The sequence below is a fragment of the Atta cephalotes genome (assembly GCF_000143395.1).
Source record: "Atta cephalotes unplaced genomic scaffold scaffold00047, whole genome shotgun sequence".
NCBI classification, from domain to species: Eukaryota; Metazoa; Arthropoda; class Insecta; order Hymenoptera; family Formicidae; genus Atta; species Atta cephalotes.
The window spans coordinates 382,736-403,298 of NW_012130111.1; the positions used below are offsets into that span (position 1 = coordinate 382,736).

Genomic DNA, 20,563 nt, shown 5'->3' on the forward strand with positions numbered 1-20,563 from the left:
TTAATTTCCTCTCTTTCTCTCTTTCTCTCTCGCTCGCTGTAATTAAATACAAATTCAACTTGTGATTGATATATTTGATATCTCTTTTTAAATATTCAATAATCTTTTATATATTTTTTAAATCTCCTTTACTTGGAGAGTATTAAATTTTAATGGTGAGTAAAGAATATAATTCTAGTTTAATTTTTTAGTTTTAAAAAAAATCGATAAGATCATTACATTATAAATTCTTTTGCTTTTTATAAAATATGATAAATGTATAAAACATAATAAGTGTATATATTGTCTAATTTCTGTTTAATTCAATTAATTTGTAAAACTGTAAAATTATATTTTATGTTACGGGTGCAGAGCGTCCCATCCTTTTTTATCAAACGATTTATACTAATTTTCATTAAATCTAAATAAATTTCTACGGTTCTAATCAATATGAAAATCGGTTGCTTGTAAAGATAGTCATCGGCCGTTCTTGCAAGATGATCGCCTGGATGTACTGCATCTTTTGAATCCCGGTTTGAACATCCCTGATCTTTCTCCCTAAAATTGTTGTCGTCCCTGAGATGTAACCTGTTGCGACGCACGCATCCTTTCCCGTCTCATCTTTATGCTCGATATCCATCGTCTCTTCCGTCTTTCGTCCCTAAGGACTTCTCTCTTCCATCCCCTCTCTTTCTCTCTTTCTCTCTCTCTCTCTTTTCCTCTCTCTCTTTCTCTCTCTGCATCCCTCGGTGATGAAACCGGCCGCCCACCACCCCCAACCTCCAGCACTACCCCCAGCTACCAGCTATGCTCAACAGCGAATCGTTTTCTGGTGGTGCACGAGCCCTGGCAATGGTCGGGCGCGTATAAAGTCAGTCGGGCTAGCCCAGTATCGCGGTACAGTGATACCTAGTAACACACATCCATGTTAGGTCGTGATAGACGTAGCGAGAACGGGATCAAAAATCGATAAAAGACATCTCGTATTTTCGTATGCGAGGGTGCTTGAATGAATCTAAATTGTGATTGGGTGGTAATTATAATCGATTATAACACGATTGTTATATAACCAATAGTGTATCGAGATCCTAATGAGGGTAAAAATACAATTAATCATTACTGCGTGTCATGAAACCGAAACTGTTTGCTTGTTACTACTCGGGCGACTGACAATAAATCATGTCAGCGTCTAACTAATCGTAATTCGTTATTCGGTTTAGACATTTATTTCGTTCTTAGTGGAGAGAGAGAAAGAGAGAGAGAGAGAGAGAGAGAGAGAGAGAGAGAGAGAGAGAAAATAGGCAATTGTGATGTAAAATTAATTGGATCGAGCTACGAGTAGAGTAACGAGCTGTGGCTGTACATGACCGCTGAACTATAATGAAATCAGATATCCTTTTATTCAGTTTTATATGCGATTAACAGAGAATATAATGAGCGATTATGATGAGCGAGAATTCTGTTGATGTCTTATTGACCAAGATGAATTTGTAGAGTAGGACAAAAATGGACAAATAATATAAAAAAAAAATAATTGTACTCTTTAAAGAACTTAAAATCAAGCCAGATAATATAATTTCATCGTTATCTGACTTGAATTTAAATTCCTTAATATAATTCTATTTCCAGATAATGATAATATAATTTTCAAGGACGTACCTAAGTAGGTACGTTAATCAGAATAAAATCAATTTTGGTCGATTAGAATAATTATTGATTGAGAGTCAGTACCGCCTATTCGTTTTTCATAGTATTTATTGAAAATCAATTTAGAGTTTTTTTTTGACTAAATGCTTTATATTATAATGATCTTTATATTATAATGATCCTCATGACAAGCAAATCCAATAATTAATGTGACATTTGAAAAAAAAATTAAGGTAGTATAAGAGAGTTTTAATAATATATTAATAATTTCTTCATAATAATATTCAAAGATAAGAAAAAAAAATACATTTCGACTATTTAATTAATTATGTGTTAACAACTTAAACTTTAGGAATAATTTTCTATATAGAAAAATTTTACATGTTTTTTTAAATTAAATTCAATGAAATGCAAATTATGTAAAATTAATATTCGATTTTTCAGAACATAAAATTGTATTCAATAAATATTGTATTACAGAATACATTACACAAGCCTACAAAAAATATTTTGTTATTAAAAAATATTTTTTTACTTAAAAACGACGGTATATAATCCTGAAGGTTTCTGGCATGATAAAAGCAGATCCGTATCCCAGATTGTTCCATCACAAATTTCCGAAATATTTTAATCTTAAGATTCCAAAAATGTCCATTTTGGGCCTTTCGAGTTCGAATATCTCGTAAATCTGATGAAAAATACGGATTGCAGATTTGACTTCAGCATAAATAAATCTACAAAAATCAACCGTTAGGTTTTATAAATGGGTCATAGGCTGTGTTATTCCTACAAGTACAGGAAATTTATAGTATCATAACGTGAACTATAAATTTTCAGTATCCTATCATTCTGCAATGGAACGTAGCCATAATGGAATAAAAAAATTAGGTATTGGCAAGTATGCTCAATGCACTTAGTCAAACTCAGATGAAAAATTAAAACTGAAAAAAAATTTTTTAAATACATAAAAAAATATGAAAGAAATATTAAACAAGGTCAATGATCGAATCAAAAATGGTTGACAATTTGAATTAATATTTAATCTAACATAACAAATTTAAAATACGTTATGATTCTTTTTCAGTTATACATTAGATAAAAAATGAAAAAGTTAGGTGAAAAAAAATGAATCGGTAACCATCACGTTCCCATTTGTGTCTCCGAGTTCACAGGTGATTTTCATAGATTTTTGCTGAAGTCAAATTCGCAACCCATATCTTTCCTTCACATCTGATTTACGAGATATTTGAATTTATTTATTCCAAAATGCTCGAAATAGATTTTTTGGAATTATAAAATTAGAACATCTCGAAAATTTAACATGATGAAGCAATTTGAACTATGGATTTGTTTTTAGCATGCCAAAAATTTTAGGATTACAAACTGCCATTTCTGAATCAAAATTTATTTCGGCCTGTTTATTATTAGCTATACATTGTTTCAGCAGTTTATTGGTTTTTACTCAATATCAAAGTAGTAATTCATACAATTTTAATAGCGTATATTAATCATTCAAATTTTCAAATTTATAAGTTAAATAAATTATTGTGAACCATCTAATACATCTTTTGTGACAAAAACCTAATATATTGTATTAAAAGCATGAGCTAGTATTCTTAACAATTTAGATGCTCTCTAATACTTCAATTTTTCGCAAGTCAAGAAAAATCTGAACTAATCGTATAAATGTATCTCGATTAATAATGAAAATATATATATCCATGCGGGATTATATCCGAATTGCTCCAGATAAAGTAACGAGATAATTAATTGGCTGCAAATGTACGACAATATCGTAACGTGACTAATTGATTTAACGAAAATAAATTATGTAGGCAAATGTATCTTTATTACACTTCAAATGGTTAATTAATGTGTCTGTGACTTTATTAACAATGAACAATATAACAAACTACGCGAAATATTGAAAATACTATTTGTTGGTGCAAAATTATTTAAGTATATATTAATTGAATCAATTATCATAAATTTTAATAACAGATGTAGCGAATTAGATATGCATTTAATTGTTTTTTATTTTTATCTTCATTTTTAATTAATCTACTTTCCAGATAATATTTATGTTGTATAAGATATCTAAAGACATCTTTTAGATATCTTATGCAACATGTATGTTATCTGAATTGGTAGATTCTTCTTTCAGTACGCTATGTAACATTTATAATATTATAATAAAAGCTTCAGAGGGGTGAGCGGAGAATATTAATAGCATTTCTACTAAAAGCTCTTATATTATTAATTTATGTGAAAATTTACTTGCGTTAATAGTCACGCGAGTAAATAAATATTGATTTTTTTTTTATCAAAAAAAGACATAGAGATGAACTCGAGACGAATTCGAATTGTTTCCTAATCATTTATTCGGGAAACTATGTTCCAAATATATACTCCGGACGCAAATGTAAACTTTTGTGTTTGCTCGAAAATCGTGTAAGGTACTCCAGAATTGATTACTGAAGTAGGAATCGCAAGTGTTTAACGTGAATGACCACAAAGTGATTTCACGATTACAGGTACATACAAAGCGGTAAATAGGTTGTGTCAGATCCGAATCATCGACATCTTTTTGTTAATTATCCCGGAGAAGTTCCCGCCGTGTTAAATTAAAAGTTGCACGAATTGCTGAGGAAACAATAGTGGACGTATAGTAAATCGAGAATCAAGCTAGCAGACTCGCGCCTTCCTTGAACTCAGACAGTTTTACACACATTCGTCAAAGTGCCGGACAAATTGTCAGAAGTTCTGGGCGATGTCCTGGAATTATGCGGCGGAGGCGGAGGCGGAAGTAGCGGTAGTGGTGCTGCAACTGGCGACAAAAACACGTCAAAGAACACATCGAGCGGAAGCGCGGCTACTAAGATCGGTGCTATGACAGGAGTAGCGATAATCAAGGGAAGATGGGCCCCAAGAAGCACACGTTCGCAGCTTTCTTCCATTGCTAATACCGACAGTGCCGACAGTACAACTTCGACTAGTTCGGAGGTACAGCTGCATATTTTAGAATTGCACAAAATGTTGAATATTTGTTAATAACTTATCCTGGCGAAAATAAAGATCGAAATGTATGTCAATGCAGGGATGGGCAGTATTTGAAATACAAGTATTTAAAACGTATTTGAATATAAATTAATTGAGCACGGTAAATATAATAAAATTGTACTTTGCATATGGAATAGAAAATATAGATATAAAATATATACAGTATAGAGTATAGTATATATATGTAAATACATCAGAAAATTCGTATTTTGTATTTTGTATTTTCAAACATTTTTTTTATAGTACTTTGCATTTTGCGTTTAAATATTTTTTTAAAAATATTTTATTTATAAATTCATTTAAATTATTATTAACATTAATATTTTTTTTTATAAAAACCGCATCATTGTTGACTTAATCTATATATAGCGTTATGTCTTAGCATTCATTTCTCATTAAATGAAAATGGTATAGATGATAAGATACTGATAATAAGAGTAAGAGTTAATGCTCCACATAATTAAAGGAATATAGAGAACAGTAAATAACAATTTCAACCTATTAAAAAGTGTATTCCACAGTACATAATACAATTTTTAATGTTTTTTGGCCATCTCTGTGTTAGATAATTGTAAATAAAATTGGAAAATAATATTTTGTAGAAATATTTATCAAATATTATTTTGTTTTTTGTATTTAAATATTTGTTTGTATTCAATTTATCTTCTAATTTTATTTTCTCCAAAATAATTCTTATAATATGAAACTATTTTGTATTTTATCTTTAATCAATTTTTCTGATGTATTTATATCTATATTTTATATATTTTATATCTATATTTTCTATTCCATATGCAAAGTACAATTTTATTATATTTACCGTGCTCAATTAATTTATATTCGAATATATATTATATATATATTCGATATCTTTGTTACTTTTAATTCAATTACTTCTAATTCAAGAAGTGAAAATTAAATCGAAAGACACTTTAACTAATTTCGAACAAGCTAAACTTGAGATTCAGATATCTATAAAGATATCTATAAAGAATTGAGATCTTCTTTAAGATTTTTTAAAATTTTGTTCAAGACAAAAATTGCAAAAAATATTATCTCGGATTATTCACGAAAATTTTAGATGCACGCGATAGTGCTTTGTTCCTTCAACACTTCGGAAAGCACTTCTGAATGCACTTGTTGCGTCCTATTATGAGCGTCTCTCTTTATTGCGTGTGTCATTTTACTTACTGTTTCCCTGTATATCGCAATTTTACGTCGCATGTGCAACTAATCTCGCATAGATTTAATCATAATTGCTCTTTATCTTTCAAGTAATGTTACTTCTTTGGTATGCAAATTTATGATAATTTATTTTCCAGAACATTTGACTTTGACAATATTTAAAGAATTATTGAAACTTATAAAAATATTGGAAATTGATAAAAAATCATTGAAAAAATTCTGAAATAAAACTTGTATAAATTTATCGAAATGTGTTCATGTAATGGAATCACTATAAGTAAATTGAGTTTTAGAGCTCGTTATAGAAAAAATTAACTGTGTGTTATCCACTGATACTGGCATTGGTCCACCCAAAAGATAATTTGGATAAAAAGTTTAAGTTTGGAATTCTTATACAACATCTAAAAGATATGTTAAAGACACTTTTGTAAGAACTGTCTGAAAAATACATAAAAGATGTCTTATGATTTTAGTCTTTGTATCATTTCAGTAAACGCTTATACAAGACATCAAAACTGAACAAAGAATACAAGAGCTAAACACTTTTATTTTGCTTACTTTATTTTTTACTATCCCTCTACATATTTATGTATCATCAAATAATTATTAAATCTTTTACAATCCCTAATAATTATTCTATGTGAATTATGTTATTGCGCTACATTGATAAATTGATTCATTTAACGATAATTTTATTAATGGTAAAAAAAACTAAAATCATAACACAATATTAATATAACATTGAATGATTGTATACAAACTACTCTTTTGTTTTTATTTCTGCGACGTAAGTCTCCACGTGTCATAAATACCGGAGTTATCCTGAATCTTTTTCCGTTTCTGCAAATTTTTTATTAATTTGTTTTCATAATTATCAAGTGCATGCTATTTTTTAAATAGCATTATACAATAATTTAATAAATATAAATACAATTTTAATAAAAAGAATATTAAAGATATAGAAACAACTTTTATAGAAACACTTTTTAATCATAAAAACAAATTAGTTTAAAAAATTATGTACATGTTTGCAGAAATGATAAAAAAATTATACAGAAGTAATAACTCAAAAGAAATATACACATATGCGTGTAAAAAATTCAAAGTAAATCTTTTTATAGGAACAACTTTTACAGCGGTATAATAGACGTAATAAATCAAACGCACAAAGTAATTTTTTGTTTCTACGTTCCATTCGATCATAAAAATTTAATTAAATTTCGATGTTAAAAAACAATTCTAGTTTCATATGTATGTAACCAATATAATTTTAAATGAAATACTTAACAAGCAAATTTAATATTAAAAAAATTGATTTTTTGGAGAAGCGTCTATTTAATTTGCATTATTACATTCTGAAATATTTAATAGTAGATAACTTCAATTATTTCTAATTAAATTTGAATATATAAAATTAATAGATTTAATAATAGACGATTTATTAATTATATGTAGATTTAAATTTAATTCTTGCACGTTTCGTATCCTCGTACTTTTATTCTAAGAATTCATCTGGGTCACTTATTTTAATCATGATTATACTAAATTTTATCTTTATTTCATTATACATGGTTGATGATGATATATTTTCAAATGAATATTTTACTCCCTGCCTCACTCCGTGCGAGCTCATCGTTCGTCCTCGACTATTCTGTTCGCCTCTTATATGAAGCTTCATTTCAGACAAATGTTTTATCTACAAGGAACTTTGTTCTAGTATGCTGCGTAGCCGTCACCACTATGTCGGACAAAATTTGCATGATAAAAGGAGTTCATTTTTCTGCCATGAGATAAAAATTAAAGCGAACGTCGTAATAAAAAAAATTTTGCGAAAAGAAAAAGAAAGAATTTGTGTATCGTGCGTATATGAATTTTTAATATCATGATTTCACAATTTCACATTTCTCCGTATTATTGAGATAACTTTAATTCAAATTTCAAAAAGAAAGATTTCAAAAAGAAAAGCACACAATTTTTTCTAATTATTATAATTAGAATAATTTTCACAATGAACTATCGTACATTTTCTAGGGGAATAAAAAATTTTAAAAAAAGGAACTTAAAGAATGGGAATTAGCAGAATGTTAAAAGAAGCTGAAATTTTTTTTCCAGTAACGAAATATACCTTGTATATTTCTTTAGTCTAACTGTGCACAACGAGCATCATTGAAAGATCTTTTAATACATTGCAAAAAAGAAAACTTGCAATCAACAATGTCGGAAAATCATTTCAATAAACTAAGTATACACAATAAAAACCATGCTCGCGAAGAAAAAGAAGCTGAAGAAATATTAAGAAAGTTCGCTGAAATCTTTAAAAACAGGTTTTAATATAGGCATATTTTAATAAGTTTATGCGATAAATTTCACCCTCTCTCCGATCGAAATCCTGCGTATATCCATGCGTGTAGCTAATGTTTATATTTTATTAGTATTATAAAGTTTAATTCTTGCACTTTTCATATTCTCATTGTATCGCTTTTATTCTAAGAATTCTGGGTCATTTATTTTAATCATGAGTATATTAAATTCTACCTTTAATATTCATTACACATGATTGATAATGGTACATTTTTCCAAGTGAACATATTTTACTCCCTGCCTCACTCCGTGCGAGCTCATCGTTTGTCTTCGACTATTCTGTTCGTCTCTTATATGAGGCTTCATTCACGTTTAAAAAAATTAAAAATTTTATTCTCTGAAGAGAAATAAAAATATTATTTTAAACAAAAAGGAAAATTAACAATTAATTTTAAATTAAGATAAATAACGCCGTTTCTATATAATCTCAATGTTGATTGTATTCGATTTCATATGTCTTTATTCATGATACTAAATTTAAAAAAGGCTATAATGAAAGTAAGCGCACACAAACAGATTGTTAACAGACACAAAAAAATTATAGACATGATTTAAATATAATACGTACAAGAATTTTTTTATTTAAATTATTCGAACGTTTTGACTCACTTTGAATCTTCATCTGCGAATATTAATCTTCTTGGTTAACTATCCATACTTCAGGTCAGTCACTTCTGGATTTTCAAACCCAAAGTGAGAAAAAAAGTTTTTGATTTGTGAATAATCTTAAATACATGAGGAAATATATAAAAAATGAGGAAAGTGTCAAAATATAAACGCAATTTTTCGCGACTTTAACTGTAAATTCGTGAAAACAAAAGAAATTCCGCATCATGATACGGTTAAATTATAAATGAAAACTAGATAGTTATACGTTCAATGTCTGAAAAAAGTCTTTATTCATTGTTATCGGTAATTTTACATGTCCTTCGCAGTAGCAATTTCTTTGACGATGAAATGCGCCTCGTAGCCCGATGAATTATGGAAAACTAGATATACAATGCAAATCTTTATTCATCATATCACATTTAGAGATGTTTTAAAAATAAATTGAAGCATGTATTAAATTCGTAAGGCATCAAATAATGTAAGCAATAGTGTTCTACTGAAATTTATTATATGAGAGAATTCGTTAATTAGCATATATTTACATATCATTTAGATTCTTATGTTAATTTTTGTATGGAACAAGTAGATCTTAATCGATGAAATAATATCGCTGATAGCAAAATGATGACGATTTTTATGTTTTGGTTTGTTGGGCGGAACCGTGGATTCCGTTCATGTTCTGTTCCAAATATCGACCCGTCAAAGGCAGCTTCTAGCGACCTCACATAACTATATCTATCCTCTCGTTACGATGAAACACGAACTTGATATCTTTGTTGAGTCTTTCTTTTCCTCTCCTTGACTTCATAATTCAAAGGTTCGTTCTTATGAAGGGCTTATGAAAGATACTTTGAAATTTCAAAGAAGAATCATTTGACTACCTTCGTCATTTGAAGAACTACCCTTAAAATCCTTAAGATATCGAATAAAAATCGCATTTCTTTAAGAAATATAATTATATTTACTGCTCTGTTAGAGCATCAAGATCCATTATTGGATGAGTTCAACAATTGCCATTCTAGACTTAAATTTATTGAAATTCGATGGTGAACGATTAAATTTTTTAAACTATTTATTATATCGACTTTTAGATTATTTATTATATCGATTAATAATACATTTATATATGATTGATATCATATAACCTACATTTTTCGAAAGATATGTATATTTTTTTTCTAATCACACTGAAGAGGGCAATTATCATGGAATTGGTATGCAATGTTATGTTTTATCCTATCCTGAATTCCATAATAAAAATATTAATTTATTAATTGCCTTTCTTCTGACGAATCACCCCATATATTTTATTTTTTAAAACAATTGAGAAAAGAATTTTTATTAATATTCAACGGTATAATATAATTATAATTCTAGCAAATATTAACACAATAAATCTGCATTCATATCTAGCAAAATTTTTTTCATTCTTCTTTATGTATTTTTTATCTTAGATAAATTAACTAGATTTTTCAATAATTTTTCAAATTTAAAACTTGCATATTCGATATAAATAAACTAAACAGATACATTAAACCACGAAAAGACCGATTTCCGTCTTCGAATCACTCAAGAATAGTACAAAATTAATTGTAAGGAATGCAATGCCTCATGTGTAGGATAAACTCGCAAATTATTAAAAATTAAAATTTCTAAACATAAAAATCATATTACAGTAATACTAATTACAACAGTAATACTAACGAACATTCAGTGATTAATCATAGATTGTTCATATAATTTTAATTAGAATAATTTGATAATCTTGGATGAAGAACTCCACTATAATACACAAATAAATTTGATTTCTACCAAGCGATTTTTATTAAGAAACTGACTAACAGATTAAATTTACAAACTGATTCATATTTCCTTGATCTCCATTATAATGACGTTATCATTAGCTCGAAAAATTCTGTTGCTTCTTAATCTTATTACATTTTATATATATTTAAATATATATATTTAAATATATATATTTATATTTTTAGCGGATTTTAGAGATGCTGATTTATGGGTTACGTCGTTTCATAATTCATTCCTCTTGCCAACATTTCGTGAATCTTGCTGTTCGTTTCATCAGGGCGAAAAGCACACTAATACTGAGCTACTCCTTTGGCAGATTTTTTTTATATAAACTTTGTTAAAGGGGAGTGTTTCGGGGGAGGGAAGAGGAGGAAGAGTCTTCCGTATTTTATTTATAGCCCATGTCTCTGTTTAAGTTATTTGAAATTTCTAGAACCTCCCTATACTTTCTTGGAAAATATGATGATTGTAGCTGTAATAATCGTTTTATTAAATAGTATTTGATGATGTCCTGATTCAATTCTGTGTTCTACCAATGCTGATTGTGTGACATATTTTAGTATAACACCGTCGATTTTCCTTCATGCGCACGTTGATCGTTCTCCCGGTTTCACTGATGTATACTTTTTCGCAGGAGCAAGATATTTTTATTATTATAATCTTGCAAAATTGAATTGGAGACTTTCGGTTTCTTTAGGATTTTTCAAGGATTTTGCTCAATTTCCCTTGCTTAAAAATGATTTGGATTTTGCGTTTGTTCAAAATCCTGCTGATTTAGTCTGTTGTTCCTGTTTTACATATTGGAAGATAGAAAAGCTTCTTGTTTAACTCATCCTGTTCTTTGTCCTGATCCTGTGTTTACTGATTGTGTTTATATTCTCCTGTTTTATCCTTCTTAATATATCCGTTTTATTGCAAGATTTATTTTAAGTGGCTAAAATTCTGTTTGCAGGTGTTCTTTATCAGAGATATTTAATGCTTTATGCACAAATAAGTGCCTGTTTTTGTGTTGGATGATGTGATTCGATATGTAGGTATCTATTAGTGTGTGTGTTAGCTTCTTGTATATTTGATGGCCTCAGGATATTGTCAGCCTTTTTTGTGACAAGAATATCCAGGAAGGGGAGTTATCCATTCTCTTCTATGTCCATAGTAAACCGGATACTGGTGTTAAAGTACTGGGACTATAAAGTTGTCCAATTGGAACAAAATTGGAATGAGAGTTACATATCCGCATGCGTTTCTATATATATTTAATTAAAAAATTTACTCAGCGGGCTTCCTATTGATTTGTTGTATATTATTGTTAGTATATTAAAGAAAATTCTAATCGTTCTAATTTTTTATTTTAGGAATTTAATGTCATGAAGGAGCAGCACACGATACAATCGTCGACAACCGAATCGGGTAATTATATATGAATGTTTTTAAAGAGATCCTATAATCATTTGTTAATATATTAATTGTTAACCCCGTTAATTGCCGAAAGTTCGTAGATTGATTTATTTTATAAAATGATTTAAAAAATACAATTGTTTTTTTATATTAAATTAAAACTTATAAAGATGGCTTAAAATATAAACAATACAAATAAAGAGCAGACAGCCACAATGCAAGATATTGTTAGCGAAAGTCAATTTATTTAAAAATTTGACGTTAAAAGTATAAAAATTTATAAAACCTAAACATTTCGGTTAAGTTTTGACCATCATTAGTAGTTAAAATTATCATAAAAGATATTATAAATTAAATGAGTGTTTTAAAGGTGTACATACTGTCTTCTTTCTTTCAATTGAAGTAAATTATTAGAAGATATTACGCACAGCATCTGAATGTTGTTTATACAATATTATCTTCAATTTAATTTGTCAATATTGAAATGTTCTTCCTTATGTATGTTATAGATTTTTTGAAGAACAAATTTTTTTTGTTTTCATGAACGCTGTGTGCAAAACAACAGGTTTTATAGATTTTTATACTTTTTATACTTTTTATACTTTAACGATCAGATTTCTAAATAAATTGATTTTCGCTATCCTGCTTTGTGGCTGTTTGCTGTTTATTTGTATTGGTTTTTTTTTTATAATTTCAACATTATTTTATAAGAAAAGTTTATTCTTTAAATTAAACTATTATACAAACATAAATCATGCAAATTATGGAAATGTGCACGAATTGCAAGCAGAATTAGATATCCATGGATGTTATTTTCGCACAAAAAATAAATATAAATTTTTTTAATTAAACGTATTTGTTATGCAATTATATCGTATACATACAGAAGAGAATCGATTTTACTGAAGTATCTAAAAATTTAGATAGATTTAGATCTGAAAGTAATTTTGTTGGACTACTAAAATAATTATGTAGAACGCTCAAACTTGTTGCTAGAATATCAAAACTTTTTGCAGTATTGCTCTTCGTGCTTGAGATTCCTATGTAATTATTTTAATGGTCTAATCAAATTATTTTCAGATCTGTATTTAGTTAAACTTTTAAATACTTGAGCAAAATCGTTCCTTCGATAAAATTCAAATATATTATATTCATTTAGTAGTTTTAATTTCTTTCTTAAATAAATTCTCAAATATGTCTATTTTTTAACATAAAAAAGTAACTTGCCTCCTTATAATTGAAAATGATTCATATTTGTCTCTGAAAATTACCAATATCAAAAAACACATTTAAGATCTTCTCCAATAATTTCTAATGCAACTATTTCGCGCATATTTTATTATTCATTTAGAAATTTTTTTCTCAATATCAATGCACATTCGGCACATCATTCATTCTCACAGATGAAACAAAGAAATTTATAATAAACTAAATAAATCGCGCATAATTGCAAGACTTACACTTTTGAAAGTTATTTCTTTTAGCTATTAGTATGATAATTTTTCAATCCGCTTAATTTTATGTAATACATTTCCCTTGGAGGTTTACCCCATCAAAGTCGCAGTTATCCAAGCGATGGTGGAAGTAGCGGTCGAACATTGGCGAGAGACTCGTCTATCAGCTCACAGAGTTTGCCAAAAGGTGCATCTTGTTCTTCAAATTATCGAGGATCATCACCTCAAATCAGAGCATTCGATCCGAACGGACGGCATCATGTTCAACATGAACCTTTACACGCCGCCTCTTCATATCCACCTGGCAGAAGCTCGAGGTTAGTAGAAAAAGATATGATCCATCGGAAAAGACATTAAAAATACAAAAAAGACTTCAAGTATATATTTTGCAATATCTATCTTTACGTAAAATCATTTTGTAAATATATTCTAAAACATATAATGCAAAAATAAAAAATAATAACAAAAAATAATAAAAAATAATAAAAAAAGAAAGTGAAATTAAAATGCAATGTTTTACATAAAATACAATACGTAGATGTATAATAGTTTGGAAAATTTTCACAGATCTCCTTCGCCAGCTCGTGCAGCATCCTTGGATACACGTTGTGCAAGTCCTGCCAGTTACACGAGCAGTCTGCATGGTGGAAATACGTTACCTTCACAGACCTCTTTATCATCCGTAGCAACGGGTGTAAGTTCCACTTGCGGGTGTTCGCCGATAAATGCTGTTCAAAGTACTTCCAGACAGACCAGTCGTTGCTTATCGCCTCTTCTTATTCCATCGCCACATGCTTCTATAAGGTATATAATTATAAAATTCTTATAAATAATGTGATAAATATATTGAATTCTTTATAAAAGTGTGAATAATGTTGTTTCTACATAAAGAAGATATAATAATATTCAGATAAATACACGACGAAAGAGATATTCATTTTTATGTATAATATATTATAATATGTATCAATATATAATATTATTTCCATAGGGAACAATTAATTCTAAAATTTTAATAAATATGGATTGATAATTTTTTTTTTATACATAAATCTTTAAATAATCTTTAAATATTCTGATAATAATATTAGTTTTTTTTCTATTATGAAACATTGACTAAAAAAAGGTCTACGGACTTGTCAACTTATCAATAGTTATATTAAACTTTTATTGTGAATTTTTATTAAGAACACAGAATATTAAGAACACAGAAAGATGTCATATAAAACTTATTGCTGTAGTAGCGATAGTGGTCCCGTTCCACCTGCTTCTCCTCTTGGTTCTTTACAACCGGATCTTTATCAAAGACGTGACGGTCCTGTCTTTCTTAGCGCTCGCAGGTATAATAAAACTTTGCTTATAAAATATTACTGATGATATTAAATTGGTATCTCCGGTTACGTAAAAAAAAAATCAATTTTTATGCAATCGCAGGACGGGAAAGCATTTGGGCAGGCTTCATCTGCGCTTGAGATACGATTTTGATAAATCAGATTTGGACGTGCATTTGATCGAGGCACACAATCTCGCAGGCAGCGATCAAGGTGGTTTTAATGATCCCTATGTTAAGTTGACTCTTAGCCCAGAAGTGGACAGCAGGAAAAGACAAACACAGATCCATCGAAATGATCCAAATCCATTTTTTGATCAGCATTTCAAATTTCCTGTTAGCTACGAAGAACTGCAGGAGAAGACACTAGTTTTACAGGCAATTACATATCATTGAATATTGTATAAAATCGATTTGTACGATTGATTTATAGAATAGAATAGAATACATTCCTCAGTTTAATCTGAGAGATTAAAGATCAAGATCTGAAATAACGTATAACGTTGTAATTAGGTATTTGACTACGACCGTTTTTCAAGAAATGATATGGTAGGCTCGGTGAGAGTGGCCATGGATAGCCTTGAATTGGTTTCTTCTACTTCCTCGATAGAAGTTTGGGGTGAAATAACGAGAGAACGAAAACCACCGGAAGAAATTCAAGAGGTTTTGGTTTCGTTATCTTACTTACCGAGTGCTGAGAGACTCACGGTTCTCATGATGAAAGCTAGAAATCTGTTTCCCCAACAGGTAGAATATATATATATATATATATATATATAATAATTAGATTATATTATTTCGATATATCAAAATAATAGGTTTCTTTTTTCTTTAATCATCCATCATCTTTAAAAAAAAAAGTGTATTTTTTTTTACTTGTTTCTGAATAATAGAAATGTTTTTATAATAATTAATTAAAAGTTTGCTATGTGTTTTTTACACCAATTGATTTATCCCATTATTCTGTTTAATAATAAAGTATTAAGGTACGATTATTAAAAAAATTTATAATTTACAAGTTATTTAACATTTTGTGCCAATATGTGTCAGAATTAAGTATAACAATCTTGTAAATTATTGAATTTTTTATATCTCTGTCTTAATACTTTTATATGCAGAATAATTAGAGAAATCATATTATGTAAAAAAATTATACAATTCCATTTAAAAAAAATAGTGATCTTCATATCTTTTTAACGCTTACATTCAAAAGAAAAACAACATGACCAAAGTACATCTCCCTTGAAACCATCCCACTTTCATCTGAAACATTTTTTCCCATCATAAAAATTAAGCGAAATATTTCAGATGCTCAAATTAGGTGGGACATTCTGTATATCGTCTAATTATTTAGTAATTATCTTAAAACAATAAGCGTTCTAAATATGTGATACAGGATAAGGAAACATTGGATCCGTTCGCGAAAGTTAGTCTTCTCTGTGGAGAAAGAAAAGTAAAGAAGAAAAAAACAGCCGTTAGGAAGGCTACGACAAATCCCATTTGGAATGAAGCAATGTCGTTTAATATACCTGCCTCATTACTTGCATCGTCGGCTATAGAGGTATATATAACAGTCGATATTTTTTTAAGTGCATAAATAGCAAATGAAAAACATCTAAGGCAAAATCAAATGAAAAAAATTAATCTATACATAATTATGTCTATGTAAGATATGCGTGTTGGACTCGAGCAGTGAACTCATCGGTGGAAATGCCATTGTCGGATCTTGTATCATTGGACCGGCTACAAGTGCGGACAGCGGTAACAGTCAAGGACGGGAGCATTGGCTTCAAATGACGCAGTCTCCGAGAAAGCAAATTGCTGAGTGGCACACGCTACACTAGTTTGATCATCGTTACGATCTAACCGTTTGATTGCCCGAATAATTCACATTCTTGAACGAAGGAACTACAATCTATCGTGTAACGTTGCATAACGAAGATCGAATAATATATAACATACGAAAAATATAACGATTGTAAAATGGCAAAAAATAATATGTATTTCTCGTCTTAACAAAAAAAAAAGAACAGAGAATCTCGTGACGCGTCAAGAAATCGTTCTTCTGCGTTTTTATAGATATATTGATCATTAAAGATCCATAACATTTCGTCGCATTGAATGTCGATGCTCAAGAAGAAAAGAAAATAATCTTCATATAAATATTCTTCATATATCCATAACAGAGACACTAATAAGCACTATACTTCTATTTTCATTCATTGCACAACAATTTGAGCTATACGCGTAGTCCAACTGCGCATTTCTTAATTTTGGATACCTAAACGATTTAGAGACGTATTTTTGAAATATTCATGCATTAATAAAGATTCTTCGCGAAATGACAATGAAGAAAACGTGAGCCAAGCTGTGAAGCAAAAACAGAGACAGATTTCACGTTTCGCTTAACAGATCAATAATTAAATGTACAAACTAATAATTAAAATAAGATACAATTTGAGAAAACAGTTATCAGGTCTAAGTATGCTCTAATTAAATTTGTGAATCTGTCTTTATTAAGAAGCTATCTTTCTCTCAGGTATGTCTCGTATTTTTCTCATTATTATACTTCTACTATTTCCTTCTCTTCTAGAAAAAAAAGGATTACATTAAAAACCAAAATTCTGTCATTGTATGACAAATGTGGTCTAAAAAAATATTTAAAGTATTCCGGCCGTGTCTATAGCTCACTGATCAATAAAGCCTAATATTCCTGCGAAAAAACAAAGCATGCTAATTGTGATAGCGTATTGATTGTCGTTATTAATGTGTATTTTGTCAAATGTATAATTCATATGCTAAAATTGGAACATAATGTGTGTAAAAGAAAAAAACACAAAACATCTTTCGTTTAATCAAATTAACTCAATAAAGATAAATATTGATTTATCCGCATAAACCATTTTTAGCAATGCTTACCAAACAAACTAATGTTTTATTATAATTATTTGTCGTCATTTTAATATCAAATAACGTTAAGGACATCATTTTGACATTAAAATGACAACAAATAATCAAATTGTTTGGTGAGTGTATCTGCAAGTATATGCACACAGTTATTTTTCTACTAAACCACAGAAAATGAAGTCTGATTTTCACACGAATCAAGTTACAAATAGGAAAAATATCCGACCAACACTCACTACTATATCTACCATATTAAGAATTTGTATTTTTATTTATTAAATCTATTTCTTTCGATTTTAAATATTCAAAAACAATAAGCCTGCCGATTACCAAAGGGTTTAATCATATATGTGTACATTGTATATGTTACGTTTAAATGTTTACAATTTGTCAATCGAATTGCATTGTAATGACCAATTGTTGAAAAAAAAGAATTAAATGTTAATGAATACTAAGTATATCTAAAGTAAATATTATAATAAATAAGTATATATGTATACACATACGTAATGTAAAGAAAAAAACCTCTAAAGATTTAAATGTGAAGAAACGTTTCCATGATATGGAAGTGCAGTTCAAATTGTACGCTTAAACTTACATATATATAAATATATATTGGTAAATGTTCACTTTATGTGATATTCTTCTGTTGATCTTGACACATGTTGTCAGGATCATGATCCTGAATAACTTTCAATAGGTTTTAGCTGTTGCTCGTTATTCATTAAAAAATTATTAACAAAAAAAATTTTTTTAAATAACGTCTTATTTCTCTGTCACATATAATTCAGGACATCCTTTACTTGCTTATGACTTTCTACGCGAAACGAGGTCCACTTCCTCTTTGTTTAACGGCGTCTGACTTTCCATGCGAAGTTAAATCGATAATTATTTGCATTAACGAATATCGTGTAGATGACCTTGACCTATATATGTTGTTAAAGTCACGATCTAAGTAACTTTGCTTTAACAACTGGATAGTCTGCTTTAAAAATGGTCTGTTATATAATTTCTCAGATATTAAAGTTATAAAGTGTAATTTTAGTAATAAATTTGATAATTTATACAATAATAGACAACTTTGACCTTGACTTGCGTTGTCATGATTCTGAGTGACCTCCCCCGCCCCTGCTTAGAGACATTTAATTTTGCATGTAAAGCGAGGTTCACCCCACCAAGGACGTAATGACATTTTATGCGAGTGGATCGATCTTGCTTCGCGGAGAAAGTCATTACATAAGCAGAGAAGGATGTGAGATAATCCTGAATACTATATGTGGCAGAAATAAAACATTATTTAAAAAAATTTTTTTGTTAATTAAACTTTTTAATGAATAATGTCTAAATACGAGTGATGATCTGTTGGAGGTCACTCATGAGTTATGATTTTGACAATATATGTCAAGGTCCAGGTCATTGTATGGAAAAGCATCCCATAAAATGAAATATTTACCTAAATATTTACGATGTTTCTATTCTTGACATATACTATTAATATAGTCTATATTATATGTATATTGTGAAAAATATTATAATTATATCAACGAAACATATATATAGTAGAATTCATTTCGAGCAAACAAAATTTCTAGTTGAAACTGACTCGATATTTTATAACTAAAACATTTGTTAGATTTAATTACAGAGATTTGGTTAATACTTTTGGTTGAATCTCTGAAACTTTTAATTATGTTCATTAAACATTTTATTTACTAACAGTTTTTTAATGCCGATCTAATTAAATAAATTTATTATTATTATTATCAAGAAGTTCTAGTATTTAACAGAAAAGAATTTATAGAATTTGTGATCTATAATTATATGCAGGTATATTAACAAAACTAGGTGTAGAAATATTAATATTTTGTAACATATATTGATTTACGCACAATTATAATTTCAAAATATGATAAATTATCTTAGTAATAAATTTACAAAATTAAATTTGAAAGGAATTGTTTAATAATTAAAAAAAAATGTTACATTATGTTTAAAAAATATATATTAGTTATATTATGTTTAAAAAATATATAATTGCGTATGAATCAAATTAATTCGTATATACATTTACAAAAATATATAATTATTCTTAAATTAATATAGAAATATTACAACATGAAATAAAACACATTCAGCATGGCAACGTTTTAAATAAAAAATGGAATGTTTTATGAAATACGTATAACATTTCATTTTTTCTGTCTGTAACGATAATTATGATTTAGCCGTAACTTTTATTTTAGTTATTTTAGTTTTTATTGCCATGGATCAGATTGGATATTTCAATTGCTGGCGTTCAAAGATATTTCGATTTATTATCTTCAGAAGTATACTTTTAGTTATCCAAGTTGTCTTGTTATAACAAATGAGCGAAACACTTAAAATTTTTTTAAATGCTTACGATACATCTTTTCCACAAGTAAATATGTGTTGTGTTTACAAAGATAAATTCCGAATGCCTGAACTCTCCGATTTTGTCGACTGGATAGACTGTATATTTAGTGAGCTGATTACGAATATAATCATGAAAATTGCCGACACAAGGTTATTTTCAACATTAAAAAAACGTTTCAGACATTTTTTTCATATTTGACATTGGAAATAATTTTGTTACTGATTTTCATGGTCATATTCATTATTAGCACCAAAATATAGTATAACAATTGATGGCAAAATCAGAAGTAATCTCCTTTGCCTTCCAGCTCCTCTCAGAGATAAAAATATATTCTTCGTTCTCAATTGATCCTGGAATCAAGGATGTAATGAAGAACTAACTCTATTTTTTATTTTTTTCGAAACTTTTTATAAGTTTTGTATTTTTTCTTTTATA

General features: G+C 28.6%; 1 protein-coding gene across 1 annotated transcript; it reads left to right on the plus strand.

The window, feature by feature from the left end:
* The first annotated feature begins 4,515 nt into the window (after positions 1-4,515).
* LOC105622591 (synaptotagmin-5) lies at positions 4,516-16,670 on the plus strand. Its single transcript, XM_012204008.1, has 9 exons — positions 4,516-4,629; positions 12,000-12,054; positions 13,585-13,813; positions 14,064-14,300; positions 14,738-14,836; positions 14,931-15,204; positions 15,340-15,573; positions 16,223-16,387; positions 16,497-16,670. The coding sequence occupies exons 1-9, from the start codon at positions 4,516-4,518 to the stop codon at positions 16,668-16,670; spliced, it is 1,581 nt and encodes a 526-aa protein (XP_012059398.1).
* The last annotated feature ends 3,893 nt before the right edge of the window (positions 16,671-20,563 follow it).